The sequence below is a fragment of the Mustelus asterias genome, unplaced genomic scaffold (genome assembly GCF_964213995.1).
Source record: "Mustelus asterias unplaced genomic scaffold, sMusAst1.hap1.1 HAP1_SCAFFOLD_741, whole genome shotgun sequence".
Classification (NCBI taxonomy): domain Eukaryota; kingdom Metazoa; phylum Chordata; class Chondrichthyes; order Carcharhiniformes; family Triakidae; genus Mustelus; species Mustelus asterias.
Window position 1 is genome coordinate 68833 of NW_027590690.1, and position 25460 is coordinate 94292.

The following is a 25460-nucleotide window of genomic DNA, read 5'->3' on the forward strand; positions in this document are numbered from 1 at the left end:
TCCATGAGTGTCCAAAGATGTGCAGGTTAGATGGATTGGCCATGCTAAATTGCCCCTTAGTGTCCAAAGATGTGCAGGTTAGGTGGATTGGCCATGCTAAATTGTCCATGAGTGTCCAAAGATGTGTAGGTTACGTGGATTGGCCATGCTAAATTGTCCATGAGTGTCCAAAGATGTGCAGGTTAGATGGATTGGCCATGCTAAATTGCCCCTTAGTGTCCAAAGATGTGCGGGTTGGGTGGATTGGCTATGGGAATAGGGCTTGGATGGGGTTGCGGTGGTACAGACTCGATGGGCTGAATGGCCTCCTTCTGTATGGTAGGGATTCTATGAATGACAGGGAGTGCTGCCACCTGAACGCACAACCCTCCCCCCACCCTCTTCGCAGCCTTTATTCAGAAGATAGAAGCTACCTCTAGTTCCACCTTGGGAGCACCATTCGCATCTTCCTCTTTGGCATCCATCACTTCCTTCTCAACGGGAGTTCCACTTCCCTCCAGTTTGTCACTCGGGGCAGGAGTGGCTGCTCACGCAGGAATAAAACAAACACATTTACTGTCAGATACATGTCTGTGTCTGCTTGTACAGTGACTGGCTACAGCATGTCTGGTACGAGGGGCAGTACTGGCAACGTACACAGGGTTCCAGGGTGTACCTGGTTTCGAGGGGCGGGGGCATGGTTGTGTACAGGGTGTTTCTCTGTACACCTGGTTTGGAGAGAGCAGTGGTGGAGGGAGGGAGGGAGGTAGGGAGGGAGGGAGGGAAGGAGGGAGGGAAGGAGGGAGGGAGGGAGGGAGGGAGGGAAGGAGGGAGGGAAGGAGGGAGGGAGGGAGGGAGGGAAGGAGGGAGGGAAGGAGGGAGGGAGGGAGGGAAGGAGGGAGGGAGGGAAGGAGGGAGGGAGGGAAGGAGGGAGGGAGGGGGTGTGGTCTGTCCAAAGACTAGCATTTAAACTTGAATACAGGCAGTTATGAAGGCAAGAAAGCAGAGTGAACCGGCTTAAAGGGACAGGTCAGCGAGAGGGCAACGGCAGGCATTTAAAGGGATATTTCAGAATACACAGACACATTCCACTGAGCAAGAAAAATTCCAAGGGGAGGGCCCAACATCTGTGGTTAACGAAAACAGTTAAAGACAGTATTAAGAATCATAGAATCCCGACAGTGCAGAAGGAGGCTATTCAGCCCATCGAGTCTGCACTGACTCTCTGACAGAGTAACCCACCCAAGCCCCATCTCCTAACCCCATGTGTTTACCTCACTAATTCCTTAACCTTGGGAAACGAAGCAGCAATTTAGCATGGCCAATCCACCTAACCTGCACATCTTTGGACACTAAGGGACAATTTAGCATGGCCAATCCACCTAACCCGCACATCTTTGGACACTAAGGGACAATTTAGCATGGCCAATCCACCTAACCCGCACATCTTTGGACACTAAGGGGCAATTTAGCATGGCCAATCCACCTAACCCGCACATCTTTGGACACTAAGGGACAATTTAGCTTGGCCAATCCACCTAACCCGCACATCTTTGGACACTAAGGGGCAATTTAGCATGGCCAATCCACTTAACCTGCACATCTTTGGACACTAAGGGACAATTTAGCATGGCCAATCCACCTAACCTACACATCTTTGGACACTAAGGGACAATTTAGCATGGCCAATCCACCTAACCTGCACATCTTTGGACACTAAGGGACAATTTAGCATCCACCTAATTCGTACATATTTGGACTGCGGGAGGACCCCAGCGGAAACCCACACAGACATGGGGAGAATATGCAAACTCCACACAGACAGTGACCCGAGCCGAGAATCGAACCCGGGTCCCTGGAACTGTGAGGCAGCAGTGCTAACCCACTGTGGCACCCCAAGCTTGAAGAAAAAGCATATATTTGCACAAAGGCAAGTGGCAGGTTCGGAGATTGTAAATAATGTGAAGACTGTCAAAGGAGGACAAAAAGATTGATCAGGAGGGAAAAAAACTAGAGTGCTGGCGAACATTGTCCAGTGATATAAACAGTCAGTAAGAGTTTCTATAGAAATTAAATAGGAAATTATTTAACAAAGTGAGCATTTGTCCTACAGAAAATGTGTCTGGGGAATTGGTAATGGAGAGTAGAGCTATGGCAGGTGTATTTTGCATCTGTCTTCACGATAGAAGATACAAGTAACATTCCAGAGATAGCTGTAAATCGGGAAATGGAATGGACCTCCTTGTGCACGGTGGCACAGTGGTTAGCATTGCTGCCTCACAGCCCCAGGGATCCAGGTTTCATTCCAGTCTTGGGTGACTGTGTGGAGCCTGCATGTTCTCCCTCCGTGTCTGCGTGGGTTTCCTCCGGGTGCTCCGGTTTCCTCCCACAGTCCGAAAGGTTTGGGTGCATCGGCCGTGCTAAATTCTCCCTCAGTGTCAGAACATAGAAAAGCTACAGCACAAACAGGCCCTTCGGCCCACAAGTTGCGCTGAACATGCCCCTACCTACTAGGCTTGCCTATAACCCTCTATCTCACTAACTTCCATGAACTTATCCAAAAGTCTCTTAAAAGACCCTATCGAATCCGCCTCCACCACCACTGCCGGCAGCCGATTCCACGCACCCACCACCCGAGTGTTATCCGAACAGGCGCTGGAGTGTGGGCGACTAGGGGGATTTACACAGTAACTTCATTGCAGTGTTAATGTCAGCCTTACACGTGACACTAATAGATAAACTAAACGTGGGGTCACGGGGGTAGGGCCTGGGTGGGGTTGCGGTCGGTGCAGGCTCGATGGGCCGAATGGCCTCATTCCACACTGTAGGGATTTCATGAATTCAGGAAAAGTACTTTCACTCAGGAAGCGGTATTGAGGTGACAGCCAGGTCTGCAGGCTACCAAATCCCCGGATCCAGAAGGACTTCAGCACAAGGTCTTGAAAGAGGCGGCTAATGCGATAATCGATGCATTGGTTTTAACTTTCCAAAATGCCCTAGATTTGGGAAAGGTTAAGGTGAAGAGGACATAAGGAGGCTACAAACAGACAGACAGGTTAAGCGAGTTGGCATAAATCAGGCAAATTGAGTATTATATGGGTAAGTGTGAAATTGTCCATTTTGACAAGAATAATAAAAAAGCTTATAATCTAAATGGGGAGAGATTGCATAGCTCTGAGATTTAAAGTTTATTTATTAGTGTCACAAGTAAGGCTGACATTACCACTGCAATGAAGTTACTGTGAAAATCCCCGAGTGGCCACACTCCTGTTCGGGTAACACTGAGGGAGAATTTAGCACGGCCAATGCGCCCTAACCAGCACATCTTTCGGACTGTGGGAGGAAACCGCAGCACCCGGAGGAAACCCACGCAGACACGAGGAGAATGTGCAAACTCCACACAGACAGTGCCCCAAGCCAGGAATCGAACCCAGGTCCCTGGCGCTGTGAGGCAGCAGTGCTAACCCACCGTGCCGCCTTTAATTAACCGCTTTATCCACCTGTCTTGCTACATGAAGGAACTGCTGTACATGCGCGCGCCAAGGTCCCTCTGATCCTCGGAGCTTCCCAGGGTCCTGCCGTTCATCATTTATTCCCTTGCTTGTTTTTGTCCTGCCCAAGCGCACCGCCTCACACTGATCCGGATCGAGTTCCATCTGCCACTGATCAGCCCTTGGAGTTTAAAGTTTATTTATTGATATCACAAGTCGGCTGACATTAACACTGCAATGAAGTTATTGTGAAAATCCCCCTAGTCGCCACACTCCGGCTGGCGCCTGTTGGGGTAACACTGAGGGAGAATTTAGCACGGCCAATGCACCCTAACCAGCACGTCTTTCGGACTGTGGGAGGAAACCGGAGCACCCGGAGGAAACCCACGCAGACACGGGGAGGGAACGCGCAGACTCCGCACAGACAGTGACCCCAAGCCGGGAATCGAAGCCAGGTCCCCGGTGCTGTGAGGACAGTAAGAAGTTTAACAACACCAGGTTAAAGTCCAACAGGTTTATTTGGTAGCAAAAGCCACACAAGCTTTCGGAGCTCCAAGCCCCTTCTTCAGATGGAGTGGTTACCTGTTCTCGAGGACAGCAGTGCTAACCCACTGTGTTACCATGCCGCCCGAGGTGCAGAGGGATCTGGGTGTCCCGAGTTGCATGAATCACAAATGGCTGGTGTAGACGCACAGCGGGTAATTAGGGAATCTAATAGAATGTTATTGCGAGGGGAATTGAATGCTCAAGAAGGGAAGTTATGCCTCAGTAATACAGGACAGTAAGCGAGACCACTTTGGGAGCATTGGTCTCTTTATTTCAGGACAGATGTAAGTGCATTAGAAGCAGTTCAGAGATGGTTTACTGGACTAATAGCAGGAATGCGCAGATTGCCTCATGAGAAAAGTTCGGAAGCTTTGTATCCACTGGAGTTTAGAAGAGTAAGAGGCGGCTTAATTGAAACTTTTAAGATTCTGAGGAGCAGTGGCAGGGTGGAGTTGGAGAGGATGTTTCCTCTTGTGGGGGAATCTAGAATTGGGCGTCACTCATTTAAGACGTAGACAAGGACAATATTTTCTTTCAGGGTTGAGTCTCTGGAATTCTATTCCTCACAAGGCGGTGGAAGCACAGTCTTTGAATATTTTTAAAGCAGAGTGAGATAGATTCGTGATAGGCGAGGTGGGGCGGGGGGGGACGTGAACAGGAATGTGGGGTTGGGGTTACACTCAGATCAGCCATGATCTTACTCAATGGTGAAGGGTCGAGGGGCAGAGTGGCCTCCTCCTGCTCCTAATTCATAGGGTTTGTATATTGCTGTGTACACAGTCTGGTTCTGCGAACCTGGTTTGGGGTGGTGGGTATTTACTGTGCAACACAGAGTTTCTGCGCACCTGGTTTGGAGGAACAGGGTGTGTTCCTGTGTACCTGGTTTGGGTGGTGGGGCATGGCTGTGTACATAGGGTTTCTGTGTACCTGGTTTGGAGGTGCAGTGCGTGTTGCTGTGTACACGGTTTTCTCTGCGCACCTGGTTTGGAGGTGCGGGGCGGGTTGCTATGTACATGGTTCTCTCTGTGTACCTGGTTTGGAGGTGCAGTGCGTATTGCTATGTACACCGTTTTCTGTGTACCTGGTTTGGAGGTGCAGGGTGTGTTGCTGTGTACACTGTTCTCTCTGCGTACCTGGTTTGGAGGTGCAGGACGGGTTGTGTGTACACGGCTCTCTCTGCGTACTTGGTTGGAGGTGCAGGACGGGTTGTGTGTACACGGTTCTCTCTGCGTACCTGGTTTGGAGGTGCAGGGCGGGTTGCTGTGTACACTGTTCTCTGTACCTGGTTTGGAGGTGCAGGGTGGGTTGTGTGTACACGGCTCTCTGTGTACCTGGTTTGGAGGTGCAAGACGGGTTGTGTGTACACGGCTCTCTCTGTGTACTTGGTTGGAGGTGCAGGACGGGTTGTGTGTACACGGCTCTCTCTGTGTACCTGGTTTGGAGGTGCAGGACGGGTTGTGTGTACACGGCTCTCTCTGCGTACCTGGTTTGGAGGTGCAGGACGGGTTGTGTGTACACGGCTCTCTCTGCGTACCTGGTTTGGAGGTGCAGGGTGGGTTGCTGTGTACACTGTTCTCTCTCTCTACCTGGTTTGGAGGTGCAGGGCGGGTTGTGTGTACCCTGTTCTCTCTGCATACCTGGTTTGGAGGTGCAGGACGGGTTGTGTGTACACGGCTCTCTCTGTGTACCTGGTTTGGAGGTGCAGGACAGGTTGTGTGTACACGGTTCTCTCTGTGTACCTGGTTTGGAGGTGCAGCGCGTGTTGCTGTGTACACGGTTCTGTCTGCGTACCTGGTTTGGAGGTGCAGGGTGGGTTGCTGTGTACACTGTTCTCTCTCTGTACCTGGTTTGGAGGTGCAGGGTGTGTTGCTGTGTACACGGTTCTCTCTGTACCTGGTTTGGAGGTGCAGGGTGTGTTGCTGTGTACACGGCTCTCTCTGTACCTGGTTTGGAGGTGCAGGACGGGTTGTGTGTACACAGCTCTCTCTGTGTACCTGGTTTGGAGGTGCAGGACAGGTTGTGTGTACACGGTTCTCTCTGCGTACCTGGTTTGGAGGTGCAGGACGGGTTGTGTGTACACGGCTCTCTGCGTACTTGGTTGGAGGTGCAGGACGGGTTGTGTGTACACGGTTCTCTCTGCGTACCTGGTTTGGAGGTGCAGGGTGTGTTGCTGTGTACACTGTTCTCTCTCTGTACCTGGTTTGGAGGTGCAGGGTGGGTTGCTGTGTACACTGTTCTCTCTCTGTACCTGGTTTGGAGGTGCAGGGTGGGTTGCTGTGTACACTGTTCTCTCTCTGTACCTGGTTTGGAGGTGCAGGGTGGGTTGCTGTGTACACTGTTCTCTCTCTGTACCTGGTTTGGAGGTGCAGGGTGGGTTGCTGTGTACACTGTTCTCTCTCTGTACCTGGTTTGGAGGTGCAGGACGGGTTGCTGTGTACACTGTTCTCTCTCTGTACCTGGTTTGGAGGTGCAGGGTGGGTTGCTGTGTACACTGTTCTCTCTCTGTACCTGGTTTGGAGGTGCAGGACGGGTTGTGTGTACACGGTTCTCTCTGCGTACCTGGTTTGGAGGTGCAGGGCGGGTTGCTGTGTACACTGTTCTCTGTACCTGGTTTGGAGGTGCAGGGTGTGTTGTGTGTACACGGCTCTCTGTGTACCTGGTTTGGAGGTGCAAGACGGGTTGTGTGTACACGGCTCTCTCTGTGTACTTGGTTGGAGGTGCAGGACGGGTTGTGTGTACACGGCTCTCTCTGTGTACCTGGTTTGGAGGTGCAGGACGGGTTGTGTGTACACGGCTCTCTCTGCGTACCTGGTTTGGAGGTGCAGGACGGGTTGTGTGTACACGGCTCTCTCTGCGTACCTGGTTTGGAGGTGCAGGGTGGGTTGCTGTGTACACTGTTCTCTGTCTCTACCTGGTTTGGAGGTGCAGGGCGGGTTGTGTGTACCCTGTTCTCTCTGCATACCTGGTTTGGAGGTGCAGGACGGGTTGTGTGTACACGGCTCTCTCTGTGTACCTGGTTTGGAGGTGCAGGACAGGTTGTGTGTACACGGTTCTCTCTGTGTACCAGGTTTGGAGGTGCAGCGCGTGTTGCTGTGTACACGGTTCTGTCTGCGTACCTGGTTTGGAGGTGCAGGGTGGGTTGCTGTGTACACTGTTCTCTCTCTGTACCTGGTTTGGAAGTGCAGGACGGGTTGTGTGTACACGGCTCTCTCTGCGTACCTGGTTTGGAGGTGCAGGACGGGTTGTGTGTACACGGCTCTCTCTGCGTACCTGGTTTGGAGGTGCAGGGTGGGTTGCTGTGTACACGGTTCTCTCTGTACCTGGTTTGGAGGTGCAGGGTGTGTTGCTGTGTACACGGTTCTCTCTGTACCTGGTTTGGAGGTGCAGGGTGTGTTGCTGTGTACACGGCTCTCTCTGTACCTGGTTTGGAGGTGCAGGACGGGTTGTGTGTACACAGCTCTCTCTGTGTACCTGGTTTGGAGGTGCAGGACAGGTTGTGTGTACACGGTTCTCTCTGTGTACCTGGTTTGGAGGTGCAGGGTGTGTTGCTGTGTACACTGTTCTCTCTCTGTACCTGGTTTGGAGGTGCAGGGTGTGTTGCTGTGTACACTGTTCTCTCTCTGTACCTGGTTTGGAGGTGCAGGGTGGGTTGCTGTGTACACTGTTCTCTCTCTGTACCTGGTTTGGAGGTGCAGGGTGGGTTGCTGTGTACACTGTTCTCTCTCTGTACCTGGTTTGGAGGTGCAGGGTGGGTTGCTGTGTACACTGTTCTCTCTCTGTACCTGGTTTGGAGGTGCAGGACGGGTTGCTGTGTACACTGTTCTCTCTCTGTACCTGGTTTGGAGGTGCAGGGTGGGTTGCTGTGTACACTGTTCTCTCTCTGTACCTGGTTTGGAGGTGCAGGACGGGTTGTGTGTACACGGTTCTCTCTGCGTACCTGGTTTGGAGGTGCAGGACGGGTTGTGTGTACACGGTTCTCTCTGCGTACCTGGTTTGGAGGTGCAGGACGGGTTGTGTGTACACGGCTCTCTCTGCGTACCTGGTTTGGAGGTGCAGGACGGGTTGTGTGTACACGGCTCTCTCTGTGTACCTGGTTTGGAGGTGCAGGACGGGTTGTGTGTACACGGTTCTCTCTGCGTACCTGGTTTGGAGGTGCAGGACGGGTTGTGTGTACACGGCTCTCTCTGCGTACCTGGTTTGGAGGTGCAGGACGAGTTGTGTGTACACGGCTCTCTCTCTGTACCTGGTTTGGAGGTGCAGGACGGGTTGTGTGTACACGGCTCTCTCTGCGTACCTGGTTTGGAGGTGCAGGACGGGTTGTGTGTACACGGTTCTCTCTGCGTACCTGGTTTGGAGGTGCAGGGTGTGTTGCTGTGTACACTGTTCTCTCTCTGTACCTGGTTTGGAGGTGCAGGACGGGTTGTGTGTACACGGCTCTCTCTGTGTACCTGGTTTGGAGGTGCAGGACAGGTTGTGTGTACACGGTTCTCTCTGTGTACCTGGTTTGGAGGTGCAGGGTGTGTTGCTGTGTACACTGTTCTCTCTCTGTACCTGGTTTGGAGGTGCAGGGTGTGTTGCTGTGTACACTGTTCTCTCTCTGTACCTGGTTTGGAGGTGCAGGGTGGGTTGCTGTGTACACTGTTCTCTCTCTGTACCTGGTTTGGAGGTGCAGGGTGGGTTGCTGTGTACACTGTTCTCTCTCTGTACCTGGTTTGGAGGTGCAGGGTGGGTTGCTGTGTACACTGTTCTCTCTCTGTACCTGGTTTGGAGGTGCAGGACGGGTTGCTGTGTACACTGTTCTCTCTCTGTACCTGGTTTGGAGGTGCAGGGTGGGTTGCTGTGTACACTGTTCTCTCTCTGTACCTGGTTTGGAGGTGCAGGACGGGTTGTGTGTACACGGTTCTCTCTGCGTACCTGGTTTGGAGGTGCAGGACGGGTTGTGTGTACACGGTTCTCTCTGCGTACCTGGTTTGGAGGTGCAGGACGGGTTGTGTGTACACGGCTCTCTCTGCGTACCTGGTTTGGAGGTGCAGGACGGGTTGTGTGTACACGGCTCTCTCTGTGTACCTGGTTTGGAGGTGCAGGACGGGTTGTGTGTACACGGTTCTCTCTGCGTACCTGGTTTGGAGGTGCAGGACGGGTTGTGTGTACACGGCTCTCTCTGCGTACCTGGTTTGGAGGTGCAGGACGAGTTGTGTGTACACGGCTCTCTCTCTGTACCTGGTTTGGAGGTGCAGGACGGGTTGTGTGTACACGGCTCTCTCTGCGTACCTGGTTTGGAGGTGCAGGACGGGTTGTGTGTACACGGTTCTCTCTGCGTACCTGGTTTGGAGGTGCAGGGTGTGTTGCTGTGTACACTGTTCTCTCTCTGTACCTGGTTTGGAGGTGCAGGACGGGTTGTGTGTACACGGCTCTCTCTGTGTACCTGGTTTGGAGGTGCAGGACAGGTTGTGTGTACACGGTTCTCTCTGTGTACCTGGTTTGGAGGTGCAGGGTGTGTTGCTGTGTACACTGTTCTCTCTCTGTACCTGGTTTGGAGGTGCAGGGTGTGTTGCTGTGTACACTGTTCTCTCTCTGTACCTGGTTTGGAGGTGCAGGGTGGGTTGCTGTGTACACTGTTCTCTCTCTGTACCTGGTTTGGAGGTGCAGGGTGGGTTGCTGTGTACACTGTTCTCTCTCTGTACCTGGTTTGGAGGTGCAGGGTGGGTTGCTGTGTACACTGTTCTCTCTCTGTACCTGGTTTGGAGGTGCAGGACGGGTTGCTGTGTACACTGTTCTCTCTCTGTACCTGGTTTGGAGGTGCAGGGTGGGTTGCTGTGTACACTGTTCTCTCTCTGTACCTGGTTTGGAGGTGCAGGACGGGTTGTGTGTACACGGTTCTCTCTGCGTACCTGGTTTGGAGGTGCAGGACGGGTTGTGTGTACACGGTTCTCTCTGCGTACCTGGTTTGGAGGTGCAGGACGGGTTGTGTGTACACGGCTCTCTCTGCGTACCTGGTTTGGAGGTGCAGGACGGGTTGTGTGTACACGGCTCTCTCTGTGTACCTGGTTTGGAGGTGCAGGACGGGTTGTGTGTACACGGTTCTCTCTGCGTACCTGGTTTGGAGGTGCAGGACGGGTTGTGTGTACACGGCTCTCTCTGCGTACCTGGTTTGGAGGTGCAGGACGAGTTGTGTGTACACGGCTCTCTCTCTGTACCTGGTTTGGAGGTGCAGGACGGGTTGTGTGTACACGGCTCTCTCTGCGTACCTGGTTTGGAGGTGCAGGACGGGTTGTGTGTACACGGTTCTCTCTGCGTACCTGGTTTGGAGGTGCAGGGTGTGTTGCTGTGTACACTGTTCTCTCTCTGTACCTGGTTTGGAGGTGCAGGACGGGTTGTGTGTACACGGCTCTCTCTGCATACCTGGTTTGGAGGTGCAGGACGGGTTGTGTGTACACGGCTCTCTCTGCGTACCTGGTTTGGAGGTGCAGGACGGGTTGTGTGTACACGGCTCTCTCTGCGTACCTGGTTTGGAGGTGCAGGACGGGTTGTGCGTACACGGCTCTCTCTGCGTACCTGGTTTGGAGGTGCAGGGTGTGTTGCTGTGTACACTGTTCTCTCTCTGTACCTGGTTTGGAGGTGCAGGACGGGTTGTGTGTACACGGCTCTCTCTGCGTACCTGGTTTGGAGGTGCAGGACGGGTTGTGTGTACACTGTTCTCTCTCTGTACCTGGTTTGGAGGTGCAGGACGGGTTGTGTGTACACGGCTCTCTCTGCGTACCTGGTTTGGAGGTGCAGGACGGGTTGTGTGTACACGGCTCTCTCTGCGTACCTGGTTTGGAGGTGCAGGACGGGTTGTGTGTACACGGCTCTCTCTGCGTACCTGGTTTGGAGGTGCAGGGTGTGTTGCTGTGTACACTGTTCTCTCTCTGTACCTGGTTTGGAGGTGCAGGACGGGTTGTGTGTACACGGCTCTCTCTGCGTACCTGGTTTGGAGGTGCAGGACGGGTTGTGTGTACACTGTTCTCTCTCTGTACCTGGTTTGGAGGTGCAGGACGGGTTGTGTGTACACGGTTCTCTCTGCGTACCTGGTTTGGAGGTGCAGGACGGGTTGTGTGTACACGGCTCTCTCTGCGTACCTGGTTTGGAGGTGCAGGACGGGTTGTGTGTACACGGCTCTCTCTGCGTACCTGGTTTGGAGGTGCAGGGCGTGTTGCTGCAGCTTGGCTCTGGTGTGGTTGTTGCTGTTTTCACTACGGGAGACGAGGCTCTGGATGACTTCTTGGAATCGGCGGTAACCTCTGGGATAAGCTCTGGCATGCTCCACTTCCCATTGATGTGTTCAAATTCCTGCACCTGACAACAGAGGAAAGGTGACACGAGGGTGAGTGACCCATCCACCGCCCGCTCAGCCAGCCCTGGTCACTGTATAGCAACGGACACGTGTGACAACACCGCGCCTTGAGGAATAGTATTTTAATCTTGTTCCTGTTTCTAGCAGGCCCTGCCAGTTGTCAGTACCGAGATGTCTGTACCCGGTGTCCTCTAATTGTTCCTGAAGCAGTATAATTGACACCATCCTGATTTTAATCTGGCCTAATGCAGGGTTCTGGGGTTTAGTGTTCCTTTCGGGATTGCAGAGTGGAGTTTGGTTTGGGGATGATTGACAGGCCTGGGGACTTTCTTCCCCCCCCCCCCCCCCCCCACACACACAGAAAAGTCTAAGTTTTTAGCTTTGGTTCTCAGCTGCTGTTTCATAGAAACCCTACAGTGCAGAAGGAGGCCATTCGGCCCATCGAGTCTGCACCGACCACAATCCCACCCAGGCCCTACCCCCACATATTTACCCACTAATCACTCTAACCTACGCATCCCAGGACTCTAAGGGGCAATTTTTAACCTGGCCAATCAACCTACCCCGCACATCTTTGGTCTGCGGGAGGAAACCGGAGCACCCGGAGGAAACCCACGCAGACACGAGGAGAATGTGCAAACTCCACACAGACAGTGACCCGAGCCGGGAATCGAACCCGGGACCCTGGAGCTGTGAAGCAGCAGTGCTAACCATTGTGCTACCGTGCCGCCCTGTTGGAAGCTGACGGAAGAAGGGAACACCTCTCTCTCTCTCTCAAAGAACAAAGGAACAGCACAGCACAGGAACAGGCCCTTCGGCCCACCAAGCCTGCGCCGATCACGCTGTCCTATCTCGACCTACCGCCTGTATCGCTCTATTTCCCCGTCTCTTCATGCGTCTATCCAGATAGGTCTTAAATGTGGCTAACATATCTGCCTCAACCACCTCACTTGGCAGTGCATTCCAGGCCCCCACCACCCTGTGTAAAAAACTCCCCCCGCACATCTCCACTGAACCTCTCCCCCCCCTTACCTTGAACTTGTGCCCCCTTGTAATCGTCATTTCCGCCCCTGGGGAAAAAGCTTCCAACTGTTCACCCTATCCCTACCCCTCATAATTTTATAAACTTCTATCAGGTCACCCCCTCAACCTCCGTCTTTCCAGGGAGAACAATCCCAGTTTATTCAATTTCCCCTCATAGCTAATACCCTCCATACCTGGCAACATCCCGGTAAACCTTTCCTGCACTCCCTCCAAAGCCTCCACATCCTTCTGGTAGTGTGGTGACCAGAATTGGACACAGGATTCCAAATGTGGCCGAACTAACATTTTTATACAATTGTAACATAATTTGCCAATTTTTCTACTCGATGCCCCGGTCGATGAAGACAAGCATTCCACGTGCCTTCTTCACCACCTGTGCTGCCACTTTTAAGGATCTGTGGGCCTGTGCTCCCAGATCTCTCTGTGTGTCGATGCTCCTGATGGCTCTGCCATTTATTTTGTAGCTCCCACCTGAATTGGATCGACCAAAATGCATCACCTCACATTTGTCCGGATTAATTTCCATCTGCCATTTCTCCGCCCAATTTTCCAGTCTATCTATATCCTGCTGTATTTTCTGACAATCTTCATCACTGTCCGCAACTCCAGCTCAAAGACTATTTCCTCGGGTGGATGGAGCTATTACAAGGGGGCATAACTATAGGGTTCGTGGTGGGAGATACAGGAAGGATATCAGAGGTAGGTTCTTTACGCAGAGAGTGGTTGGGGTGTGGAATGGACTGCCTGCAGTGATAGTGGAGTCAGACACTTTAGGAACATTTAAGCGGTTATTGGATAGGCACATGGAGCACACCAGGATGATAGGGAGTGGGATAGCTTGATCTTGGTTTCAGATAAAGCTCGGCACAACATCGTGGGCCGAAGGGCCCGTTCTGTGCTGTACTGAATCATAGAAACCCTAAAGTGCAGAAGGAGGCCATTCGGCCCATCGAGTCTGCACCGACCGCAATCCCACCCAGGCCCTGACCCCACATATTTACCCGCTAATCCCTCTAACCTACGCATCTCAGGACTCTAAGGGGCAATTTTTAACCTGGCCAATCAACCTAACCCACACATCTTTGGACTGTGGGAGGAAACCGGAGCACCCGGAGGAAACCCACGCAGACACGAGGAGAATGTGCAAACTCCACACAGACAGTGACCCGAGCCGGAAATCGAACCCGGGACCCTGGAGCTGTGAAGCAGCAGTGCTAACCACTGTGCTACTGTGCCGCCATACTGTTCTATGTTCCAGCGATCTTAGTATCATCCGCAAACTTGCTAATCAGCCCAGCTATGTTTTCTTCCAAGTCATTTATATATATTACAAACAACAGAGGTCCCAGCACTGATCCCTGTGGAACGCCACTAGTTACAGATCTCCATTCGGATAAAAACCCTTCCACTGCTACCCTCTGTCTTCTGTGGCCAAGCCAGTTCTGCATCCATCTAGCTAGTTCACCCGAGTCCGTGTGATTTAACCTTTTGTACCAACCTACCGTGAGGGACCATGTCAAATGCTTTACTAAAGTCCACTTAGACAACATCCACAGCCCTACCCTCGTCAATCATTTTTTTTTTGTCACTTTTGTCTCCAGAGGTTTTTTTTTGCAAAGTTCCAGGACTGGGAAGCCTCAGAGATTTGTTCCAACGATTAAAGAGCCAATTCACAGCAGGTGTAAAAAAACAATAAGCTGAAAATCCAGCATCGCATGAGCAAACTTGCTTTTTGTGGCAAGTCTGAAGAGGGGTGTGTGTCTGTGGGATGGTTTTTGACTTGGAACAGCAGAGGTAGCTGTTAAGGTTTAGACTGTGTCATGTTTGAATCTTGCAATTGGTAAAAGTTATGCTAATTCTTTTTGTTATATTTTAACTGTGTTCTTAAATAAACTTTGTTTGATAAAAGCTTCCTAGTGGGTCACTTGTGAGAGATCCTGTGTATGCATGGCCCTGTTTGCTTCTATGTAAATACTTCATTTTAAGATATTTCTGCCGATGCACTGTTACCATTTAAATGCTAGACTGTCGACTAACTCTGCTAAGCGGCACGGTAGCACAGTGGTTAGCACTGCTGCTTCACAGCTCCAGGGACCTGGGTTCGATTCCCGGCTTGGGTCACTGTCTGTGTGGAGTTTGCACATTCTCCTCGTGTCTGCGTGGGTTTCCTCCGGGTGCTCCGGTTTCCTCCCACAGTCCAAAGATGTGCGGGATAGGTTGATTGGCCATGCTAAAAAATTGCCCCTTAGTGTCCTGAGATGCGTAGGTTAGAGGGATTAGTGGGTAAAATATGTAGGGATATGGGGATAGGGCCTGGGTGGGATTGTGGTCGGTGCAGACTCGATGGGCCGAATGGCCTCTTTCTGTGCTGTAGGGTTTCTATGATGATTTCTAATTGTAGCTGGCTTGACTACATGTAGGCATGATGGGTTAGCTAAACATTGACTGCATTCCTGAGGGGGTACACAACACAGGCAAACAAGTTTCTCCTAACAGCAAGGGAGTATTGCAAGCCTAGTGGTATTATCGCTGGAATTTTAATCCAGAAACCCAGCTAATGTCCTGGGGGGACCCGGGTTCGAATCCCCGCCACGGCAGACGGTGGAATTTGAATTCAATAAAAAATATCTGGGATTAAGAATCTACTGATGACCCATTGTCGGAAAAACCCATCTGGTTCCCTTTAGGGAAGGAAATCTGCCGTCCTTACCCCGGTCTGGCCTACATGTGACTCCAGAGCCACAGCCAATGTGGTTGACTCTCAACTGCCCTCCAAGGGGCAACTAGGGATGGGCAATGCCAGTGACGCCCATGTCCCATGAATGAATTTTTAAAAAGCTGCGAAAAACACTTCCAATAACACGATAAGGATTGAAATATATTTTGGATTTTAGCGTGTCCTTTTTCAGTTTCAAGATCCTGTTGAAGTTCAGTCCAGTTCAAGGGTCTGGCTGAGAAGCCAGTCTCCAAGGTTTGCTTTTCTTTTCCTTCCGTCATGTTGTTAATCTGAACCTTAACAGCTAGCTATCTATGTTGTTCCGTTCACTAAAAGAAAACCATTTTAAAACTCGTACTACTGCTGTCCTTCTTCAAACGAGTGAATGAACCCAAAACTTGAATCATACCTCGAGTGAAACATCTTACGCGCATCTTGGTGCCAAATTCAAACGCAAAACCTCGGGCCAAAAGAGAGAGCGCTGGAAAATCTCGGCAGGTCTGGCAGCATAGAATCATAGAAACCCTACAGTACAGAAAGAGGCCATTCGGCCCATCGAGTCTGCACCGACCACAATCCCACCCAGGCCCTACCCCCATATTCCTAGAATTTTTACCCACTAATCCCTCTAATCTACGCATCCCAGGACACTAAGGGGCAATTTTAGCACGACCAATCAACCTAACCTGCACATCTTTGGACTGTGGGAGGAAACCGGAGCACCCGGAGGAAACCCACGCAGACACGAGGAGAATGTGCAAACTCCGCACAGACAGTGACCCCGAGCCGGGAATCGAACCCAGGTCGCTGGAGCTGTGAAGCAGCAGTGCTAACCCACTGTGCTACCGCGCCGCATCTGTCAGAGAAAAAAGAGCTGACGTTTCCAGTCCCGTTGACACTTGGTCAAAGCTTTGACACAGGGTCGTCTGGACTGGAAACGTCAGCTCTTTTTCCTCTTACAGATGCTGCCAGACCTGCCGAGATTTTCCAGCGTTCTCTCTTTTGGTTTCAAGATTACAGCATCTGCAGGGATTTGCTTTTATCCAGTGTAAAACCGAGAGCGTAGGCTGACTTTGTTAAAGTTGGTTCATTGGTCACCAGTAAGGCAGTGAATTTACTGTGAAATTCCCCTCGTCGCCACAGTCCGGCGCCTGTTCGGATCAACCGCGCCTAAACATCTTGGGAGTGTCCGGCTTGGGTCTTTACAGGACGTGGAGATGCCGGCGTTGGACCGGGGTGAACACAGTAAGAGTTTTAACAACACCAGGTTAAAGTCCAACAGGTTTATTTGGTACCAAATGCCATTAGCTTTCGGAGCGCTGCTCCTTCGTCAGATGGAGTGGAAATCCGCTCTCAAACAGGGCACAGAGACACAAAATCACGTTACAGAACACTGATTAGAATGGTTGGCTGTAGAGATTCGCATTCTAATCAGTATTCTGTAAGTTGATTTTGTGTCTCTGTGCCCTGTTTGAGAGCGGATATCCACTCCATCTGACGAAGGAGCAGCGCTCCCAAAGCTAATGGCATTTGCTACCAAATAAACCTGTTGGACTTTAACCTGGTGTTGTTAAAACTCTTACTGTGTTCTGTCAAGAAGCCAATTTTGTATCCATTTGGTACCTCACCCTGGATCCCGTGAGATTAACTCCCACTTACCTGACGAAGGAGCAGCGCTCCGAAAGCTAACGGTGTTTGCTACCAAATAAACCTGTCGGACTTTAACCTGGTGTTGTTAAAACTCTTAGTGTGTCTTGACACACAAGGTGAGGCAGAAGCTTTGGGCTCTGAAATTACAAACAGGCCAGAGTTTCAGGGTGGGGGTCTTTGTCCTCAGTGACAGGATAGGGCACATTCAGTGATCCACCTGACATCCGTCCCTGGGTGCCAGGCAACACCACCAGGTAGTTTTTCTTGCCCACTGAGGATAAACCTCAAGAGACTGGAATAGCGAGTAGGGTAAGTGTGGGTGGCAGCGCTCCCTTTAACGTTAGGGTTTGAATCATGACAATTTGTGCTCACTTCTCTTCCCCACGCCAGCCCACAACTGAGCAGATTTATTCAATCTGCTTTTCCACCTCGCCAACGCCACGATCCGAACAAGATTATTTTTTATTCGTTCGTGGGGCCTGGGCTTCATTGGCTGGCCAGCATTTATTGTCCATTCTTAGTGTCGGGTCCTCGGAGTTGCAAGACTAGAGTGGCCACCAGACTCATCCGAGCGTGGAAACAGGAAGGGTTTCTCCCCCCCGCCCCAACAGTCGGCTTGGGCAGATTTAGGGTAGGGGTATTAGCGGGGTAAATGCGTGGGATAGGACCTGGGAAGAATGCTCTGTCATTGTGCAGACTTAATGGGCCGAATGGCCTCCTTCTGCCCTGTGGGGTTTCTATGATTCACCCATCTTTCCCTTTCCGAGGCGGCTGTCAGCAGGACGGGGGTTGGTGAGCAGGAAAATGGTGTGCTTGCAAACAAGATGGAAGAAATCCTCCACCCTCCCCGTCACGGCATGGAGATTCACCTTGCTGTGTTCGTGTGCTGTGCTAATCATCCAGTCCCGTCGCTCCTACTGTCACCCACATGCATTTCCCCAACTGTTCAGCACTCACCTTCTTCTTCACCAGTGACATGACTCCTATCCTGGTCAGGACCTGCTGCCTGGAGAGACCCTCTCGTGGCACTCCATCCGCAAACGTCTCCGCACCATCAGCTCCAGGTTCACACAGGTGCCTCATGAAGAGGGACACGTAAGCCCTACGGTCAAACACAGAGGCCTGAGACGGGCAGACGGGCGCAGGCAGGGGCAGAGACGGGCGCAGGCAGGGGCAGAGACGGGCGCAGGCAGGGGCAGAGACGGGCGCAGGGAGGGGCAGAGACGGGCGCAGGGAGGGGCAGAGACGGGCGCAGGGAGGGGCAGAGACGGGCGCAGGCGGGGCAGAGACGGGCGGGCGCCGGCAGGGGCAGAGACGGGCGGGCGCAGGCGGGGCAGAGACGGGCGGGCGCAGGCGGGGCAGAGACGGGCGGGCGCAGGCGGGGGCAGAGACGGGCGGGCGCAGGCGGGGCAGAGACGGGCGGGCGCAGGCGGGGCAGAGACGGGCGGGCGCAGGCGGGGCAGAGACGGGCGGGCGCCGGCAGGGGCAGAGACGGGCGGGCGCAGGCAGGGGCAGAGACGGGCGGGCGCAGGCAGGGGCAGAGACGGGCGGGCGCAGGCAGGGGCAGAGACGGGCGGGCGCAGGCAGGCGCAGAGACGGGCGGGCGCAGGCAGGCGCAGAGACGGGCGGGCGCAGGCAGGCGCAGAGACGGGCTGGCGCACGCAGGCACAGACAGGCGGGCGCACGCAGGGACAGAGACGGGTGGGCGCACTTAGACAGAGGGACGGGCGGGCGGAGGCAGGTTCAGAGACGGGCGGGTGCACGCAGAGGGACGGGCGGGCGGAGGCCGGCACAGAGACGGGCGGGTGCACGCAGACAGAGGGACGGGCGGGCGGAGGCAGGCACAGAGACGGGCGGGCGCACGCAGACAGAGGGACGGGCGGGCGCACGCAGACAGAGGGACGGGCGGGCGCACGCAGACAGAGGGACGGGCGGGCGCACGCAGACAGAGGGACGGGCGGGCGCACGCAGACAGAGGGACGGGCGGGCGCACGCAGACAGAGGGACGGGCGGGCGCACGCAGACAGAGTGACGGGCGGGCGCGCACACACACAGACAATATGAAACAGAGGGCAGACTCACTTGAACTCTTTCTCACTCTTGCCTCGCAGATCCCGGACCAGCCACTGGGAGTTGAAAGCGTCCTGAGGAGGCATCCCCCACCTCATCACAGCATTGAGGAAGGCCTTCCTCTGGCGAGTGTTAAATCCTAAAACCTGCGGTGTCGGGGTGTGGGTGCGGGGGGAGAGATTCGAAAGGAGAGATTTCAGACTGGGAAAGGTGTGTTTACTCAGTTTCCAACACAGCTCACCGGGTGGCGGGAGACAGCCCAGCCCCGGCAGTGCGATGTGGGCTGATGGTGCACAGGAGCCCCGAGACACCTCAAGTGTAAGTGACTCTGCAGCTTGGTGACTGAAACCGCGGCTAACCTGCTGCTGTGCAACATTTCCTGATGTGGAGATGCTGGCGTTGGGACTGGGGTAAACACAGTAGGAAGTCTCACAACACCAGGGTAAAGTCCAACTGGTTTGTTTGGTAGCACGAGCTTTCGGAGTGTCGCTCCTTCTTCAGGACCCCCTTCCTGTCGGGGAACACTTCAGCAATCACGGGCATTCAGCCCTCTCTCTTCCACACATCTTGGGGTAAGCGTCCTCCAAGGCGGCCTTCACGACAGCGCAGAGTCGCTGATCAGAAACTGATAGACAAGTTCCGCACACATGAGGACGGCCTCAACCCGGATCTTGGGTTCATGTCACACTATCTGTAACCCCCACGACTTGCCTGGGCTTGCAAAATCTCACTAACTGTCCTGTCTGGAGACAATACACATCTCTTTAACCTGTGCATAACGCTCTCTCCACTCACATTGTCTGTACCTTTAAGACTTAATTAGCTGTAAAGACTCGCATTCCAACCATTATCTTGTAAATTGAGTTTGTCTCTATATGTGCCCTGTTTGTGAACACAACTCCCACTCACCCGACGAAGGAGCAGCGCTCCAAAAGCTCGTGCTACCAAATAAACCTGTTGGACTTTAACCTGGTGTTGTGAGACTTCTTACTGTGCAACATTTCACGCAGTGTTGCCATTCCCCCAATCACCGTGAACCCACGCGCACGCACACACGCGCACGCACACGAAACTGGGATTGCTGCCATCAGAAAAGCCAAAGATGGTCATGATGTAGTCACTGACTTCAGCCCAAGTTCTTAGCCTCACCCCCTCCCCACTCGAGCATTGGGGCCAGAGGCCGTGTGTGCTGTGTGGCTAACAGGCAGGCCTCTCTTTAGGCTGCCTGTGGACTGCAAATCCTTCACACAGTGTTGTCGTGTTCGTCCTGTATGAGGGAGGGGGCCGGGTCTCAAAAAACCCCCTCCAGGAACCCAGGACAGTCAGCGCTTGTCAGTGACCCATTCACATGAGTAAGGCCGTCATCACTTGGCAACCAACACAAATCAGCACCTCTGCTTTGCTGCACCCACTCTCTCCCGCTGCTCACTCTCTCTTCCACACGGTGGGTTAGCGCCGCTGCCTCACAGCGCCAGGTATCCCAGTTCCGATTCCCGGCTTGGGTCACTGTCTGTGCGTAGTTTGCACGTTCTCCCCGTGTCTACGTGGGTTTCCTCCGGGTGCTCCGGTTTCCTCCCACAGCCCAAAAGATAGAACATAGAACAGTACAGCACAGAACAGGCCCTTCGGCCCACGATGTTGTGCCGAGCTTTATCTGAAACCAAGATCAAGCTATCCCACTCCCTATCATCCTGGTGTGCTCCATGTGCCTATCCAATAACCGCTTAAATGTTCCTAAAGTGTCTGACTCCACTATCACTGCAGGCAGTCCATTCCACACCCCAACCACTCTCTGCGTAAAGAACCTACCTCTGATATCCTTCCTATATCTCCCACCACGAACCCTATAGTTATGCCCCCTTGTAATAGCTCCATTCACCCGAGGAAATAGTCTTTGAACGTTCACTCTATCTATCCCCTTCATCATTTTATAAACCTCTATTAAGTCTCCCCTCAGCCTCCTCCGCTCCAGAGAGAACAGCCCTAGCTCCCTCAATCTTTCCTCATAAGACCTACCCTCCAAACCAGGCAGCATCCTGGTAAATCTCCTTTGCACTCTTTCCAGCGCTTCCACATCCTCCTTATAGTGAGGTGACCAGAACTGCACACAATACTCCAAATGTGGTCTCACCAAAGTCCTGTACAGTTGCAGCATAACCCCACGGCTCTTAAACTCCAACCCCCTGTTAATAAAAGCTAACACACTATAGGCCTTCTTCACAGCTCTATCCACTTGAGTGGCAACCTTCAGAGATCTGTGGATATGGACACCAAGATCTCTCTGTTCCTCCACAGTCTTCAGAACCCTACCTTTGACCCTGTAATCCACATTTAAATTAGTCCTACCAAAATGAATCACCTCACATTTATCAGGGTTAAACTCCATCTGCCATTTTTCAGCCCAGCTTTGCATCCTATCTATGTCTCTTTGCAGCCTACCACAGCACTCCACCTCATCCACTACTCCACCAATCTTGGTGTCATCAGCAAATTTACTGATCCACCCTTCAGCCCCCTCCTCTAAGTCATTAATAAAAATCACAAAGAGCAGAGGACCAAGCACTGATCCCTGTGGCACTCCGCTAGCAACCTGCCTCCAATCCGAAAATTTTCCATCGACCACCACCCTCTGTCTTCGATCAGACAGCCAGTTACCTATCCAATCGGCCAACTTTCCCTCTATCCCAAAAGATGTGCGGGTTAGGTTTATTAGTCGTGATAAATTGCCCCTTGGTGTCCCATGATTTGAGGGTTCGGGGGTTAGTAGGGCAAGGGTTACAGAGATAGGGGCTGGGTGGGATTGTTGGCGGTGCAGGATTGGGTGGGCCAAATGGCCTGTTTCCATGCTGTAAACCTCTATGACTGTGTGGAGTTTGCACGTTCTCCTCATGTCTGCGTGGGTTTCCTCTGGGTGCTCCAGTTTCCTCCCACACTCCAAAGATGTGCAGGTTAGGTGGATTGGCCATGCTAAATTGCCCCTTAGTGTCCAAAGATGTGCAGGTTAGGTGGATTGGTCATGCTAAATTGCCCCTTACCGTCCAAAGATGTGTAGGTTAGGTGGATTGGCCATGCTAAATTGCCCCTTACTGTCCAAAGATGTGTAGGTTAGGTGGATTGGCCATGTTAAATTGCCCCTTAGTGTCCAAAGATGTGCGGGTTAAGTGGATTGGCCATGCTAAATTGCCCCTTAGTGTCCAAAGATGTGCAGGTTAGGTGGATTGGCCATGCTAAATTGCCCCTTAGTGTCCAAAGATGTGCAGGTTAGGTGGATTGGCCATGCTAAATTGCCCCTTAGTGTCCAAAGATGTGTCGGTTAGGTGGATTGGCCATGTTAAATTGCCCCTTAGTGTCCAAAGATGTGCGGGTTAAGTGGAATGGCTATGGGAAATATGTGGGCTTACGGGTAGAGGGCGGGGGAAAGTGTCTAGGTGAGACCTTCTGTCAGAGAATCTGTGCAGACTCAATCGGCTGAGTGGCCTCTTCTGCGCTGGAGGGATTCTATGATTTGATTAGCGATGTCTGTGCCAGCTCTCTACGCAATCAATTCAGCTAGCCCCACTCCCACAAAGACCAGAAACACTGGCACCAAGGCTTCTGTGAACACTGTCACTAAACTGCGAAGCTGGAACGGCAGGCGAGGGAAGGGTTTTATTTGGGATGCCTGAAATGGAAAGGTAGAGGCTTGGTTAGCAGCAGGATGAATAGTGAGGGTGAGAGGTAGTCCGGTATCTGCTCTTCTCCCATTCCCCCTCAGACAGCAGGACACTCCTTGCATCCCAGTGCAAGCAGATCACACATCATTGCAGCACCAGCCAATCATAGAATCCCTACAGTGCAGGGAGGAGGCCATTCGGCCCATCGAGTCTGCACTGACCACAATCCCACCCAGGCCCCTATCCCCCGTAAACCCGCATACTTACCCTGCTAAATCTCTGACACATAGGGTCAAATTTAGCATGGCCAATCCCCCTAACCTGCATCTTCGGACGGTGGGAGGAAACCGGAGCACCCGGAGGAAACCCACGCAGACACGGGGAGAATGTGCAGACTCCGCGCAGACAGTGACCCGAGCCGGGAATCGAACCCGGGTCCCTGGCGCTGTGAGGCAGCAGTGCTAACCACTGTTCCACCCACGTCTTATATTGGAATATATAGCATAGGGGGTGGCCACTTGGCCCATCATAGCTGTGTAGACTCTTTGCTATTGCAATGTAAATCTTATCACCTATCTGTGCACGCCAGGAGCCCTGCATCGTCCTCCGCTAATTAATTACCTCAATGTTCCCCCCGACTCGAGCCAGCAAAGGTGGAAGCGGTTTGTCCTTCTCACCCCGGAGCTGTCGCTTGGATTGCCGGCGACCTTCAGGGACAAAGGAAAAGTATTAATCTGCCAGCATTTATGAATCTATTAGCAAGAATTTGGCTGAAACTCATGGAGCTCGTGTCCTCTCAGCACTGCGGCTATCCCTACAACACAGACTGCACCGTCACAAGGGTAATTACCAATGGGTAATGAATGCTAGTCTACGAGCAACAGCCACATAACCACAAAAGGTCAAGTACAACACGCGTGCGCGGTCCCCCCCGCTACAGAGCGCAGGCTCTCTGCGCACGCGTGCGCGGCCCCCCCCCCCTACAGAGCGCAGGCTCTCTGCACGCGCGGCCCCCCCCCGCTACAGAGCGCAGGCTCTCTGCACGCGCGGCCCCCCCGCTACAGAGCGCAGGCTCTCTGCACACGCGTGCGTGGCCCCCCCGCTACAGAGCGCAGGCGCTCTGCACACGCGTGCGTGGGCCCTACCGCAGACTCTCTGCACACGCGTGCGCGGCCCCCCCTGCTACAGAGCGCAGGCTCTCTGCACACGCGCGCGCGGCGCCCCCGCCACAGAGCGCAGGCTCTCTGCACACGCGCGCGCGGCCCCCCCGCCACAGAGCGCAGGCTCTCTGCACACGCACACGCGGGCCCTGCTGCAGAGCGCAGGCTCTCTGCATACGGGCACACGGGGCCCCGCCACAGAGCGCAAGCTCTCTGCACACGCGCGCGCGGGCCCTACCGCAGAGCGCAGGCTCTCTGCACACGCGCGCACGGGGCCCCGCCACAGAGCGCAGGCTCTCTGCACACGCGCGCGCGGGCCCTACCGCAGAGCGCAGGCTCTCTGCACACGCGCGCACGGGGCCCCGCCACAGAGCGCAAGCTCTCTGCACACGCGCGCGCGGGCCCTACCGCAGAGCGCAGGCTCTCTGCACACGCGCGCACGGGGCCCCGCCACAGAGCGCAGGCTCTCTGCACACGCGCGCGCGGGCCCTACCGCAGAGCGCAGGCTCTCTGCACACGCGCGCACGGGGCCCCGCCACAGAGCGCAAGCTCTCTGCACACGCGCGCGCGGGCCCTACCGCAGAGCGCAGGCTCTCTGCACACGCGCGCACGGGGCCCCGCCACAGAGCGCAGGCTCTCTGCACACGCGCGCACGGGGCCCCGCCACAGAGCGCAAGCTCTCTGCACACGCGCGCACGGGGCCCCGCCACAGAGCGCAGGCTCTCTGCACACGCGCGCATGGGGCCCTGCCGCAGAGCGCAGGCTCTCTGCACACGCGCGCACGGGGCCCCGCCACAGAGCGCAGGCTCTCTGCACACGCGCGCGCGGGCCCTGCCGCAGAGCGCAGGCTCTCTGCACACGCGCGCATGGGGCCCTGCCGCAGAGCGCAGGCTCTCTGCACACGCGCGCGCGGGCCCTGCCGCAGAGCGCAGGCTCTCTGCACACGCGCGCATGGGGCCCCGCCACAGAGCGCAGGCTCTCTGCACACGCGCGCGCGGGCCCTGCCGCAGAGCGCAGGCTCTCTGCACACGCGCGCACGGGGCCCCGCCACAGAGCGCAAGCTCTCTGCACACGCGCGCGCGGGCCCTACCGCAGAGCGCAGGCTCTCTGCACACGCGCGCACGGGGCCCCGCCACAGAGCGCAGGCTCTCTGCACACGCGCGCATGGGGCCCTGCCGCAGAGCGCAGGCTCTCTGCACACGCGCGCACGGGGCCCTGCCGCAGAGCGCAGGCTCTCTGCACACGCGCGCACGGGGCCCCGCCACAGAGCGCAGGCTCTCTGCACACGCGCGCGCGGGCCCTACCGCAGAGCGCAGGCTCTCTGCACACGCGCGCACGGGGCCCCGCCACAGAGCGCAGGCTCTCTGCACACGCGCGCGCGGGCCCTGCCGCAGAGCGCAGGCTCTCTGCACACGCGCGCATGGGGCCCCGCCACAGAGCGCAGGCTCTCTGCACACGCTCGCGCGGGCCCTGCCGCAGAGCGCAGGCTCTCTGCACACGCGCGCATGGGGCCCCGCCACAGAGCGCAGGCTCTCTGCACACGCTCGCGCGGGCCCTGCCGCAGAGCGCAGGCTCTCTGCACACGCGCGCATGGGGCCCCGCCACAGAGCGCAGGCTCTCTGCACACGCTCGCGCGGGCCCTGCCGCAGAGCGCAGGCTCTCTGCACACGCGCACGGGCCCTGCCGCAGAGCGCAGGCACTCTGCACACGCGCGTGCGGGCCCTGCCGCAGAGCGCAGGCTCTCTGCATACGCGCGCACGGGCCCTGCCGCAGAGCGCAGGCTCTCTGCATGCGCGGGCCCTGCCGCAGAGCGCAGGC

General features: G+C 54.6%; 1 protein-coding gene across 1 annotated transcript in view; it reads right to left on the reverse strand.

Moving 5' to 3' along the window:
* The window catches only part of LOC144487336 (chromodomain-helicase-DNA-binding protein 3-like), a gene marked incomplete at its 5' end in the record, with an annotated part of 178666 nt that overhangs the window by 40233 nt on the left and 112973 nt on the right, over window positions 1-25460 (reverse strand). The window contains 5 exons of the mRNA XM_078205414.1: window positions 414-523; window positions 11186-11351; window positions 17717-17861; window positions 18842-18975; window positions 23104-23189. Coding sequence (XP_078061540.1) covers window positions 414-523; window positions 11186-11351; window positions 17717-17861; window positions 18842-18975; window positions 23104-23189 — 641 coding nt within the window. The remainder of the gene's footprint in view (window positions 1-413; window positions 524-11185; window positions 11352-17716; window positions 17862-18841; window positions 18976-23103; window positions 23190-25460) is intronic.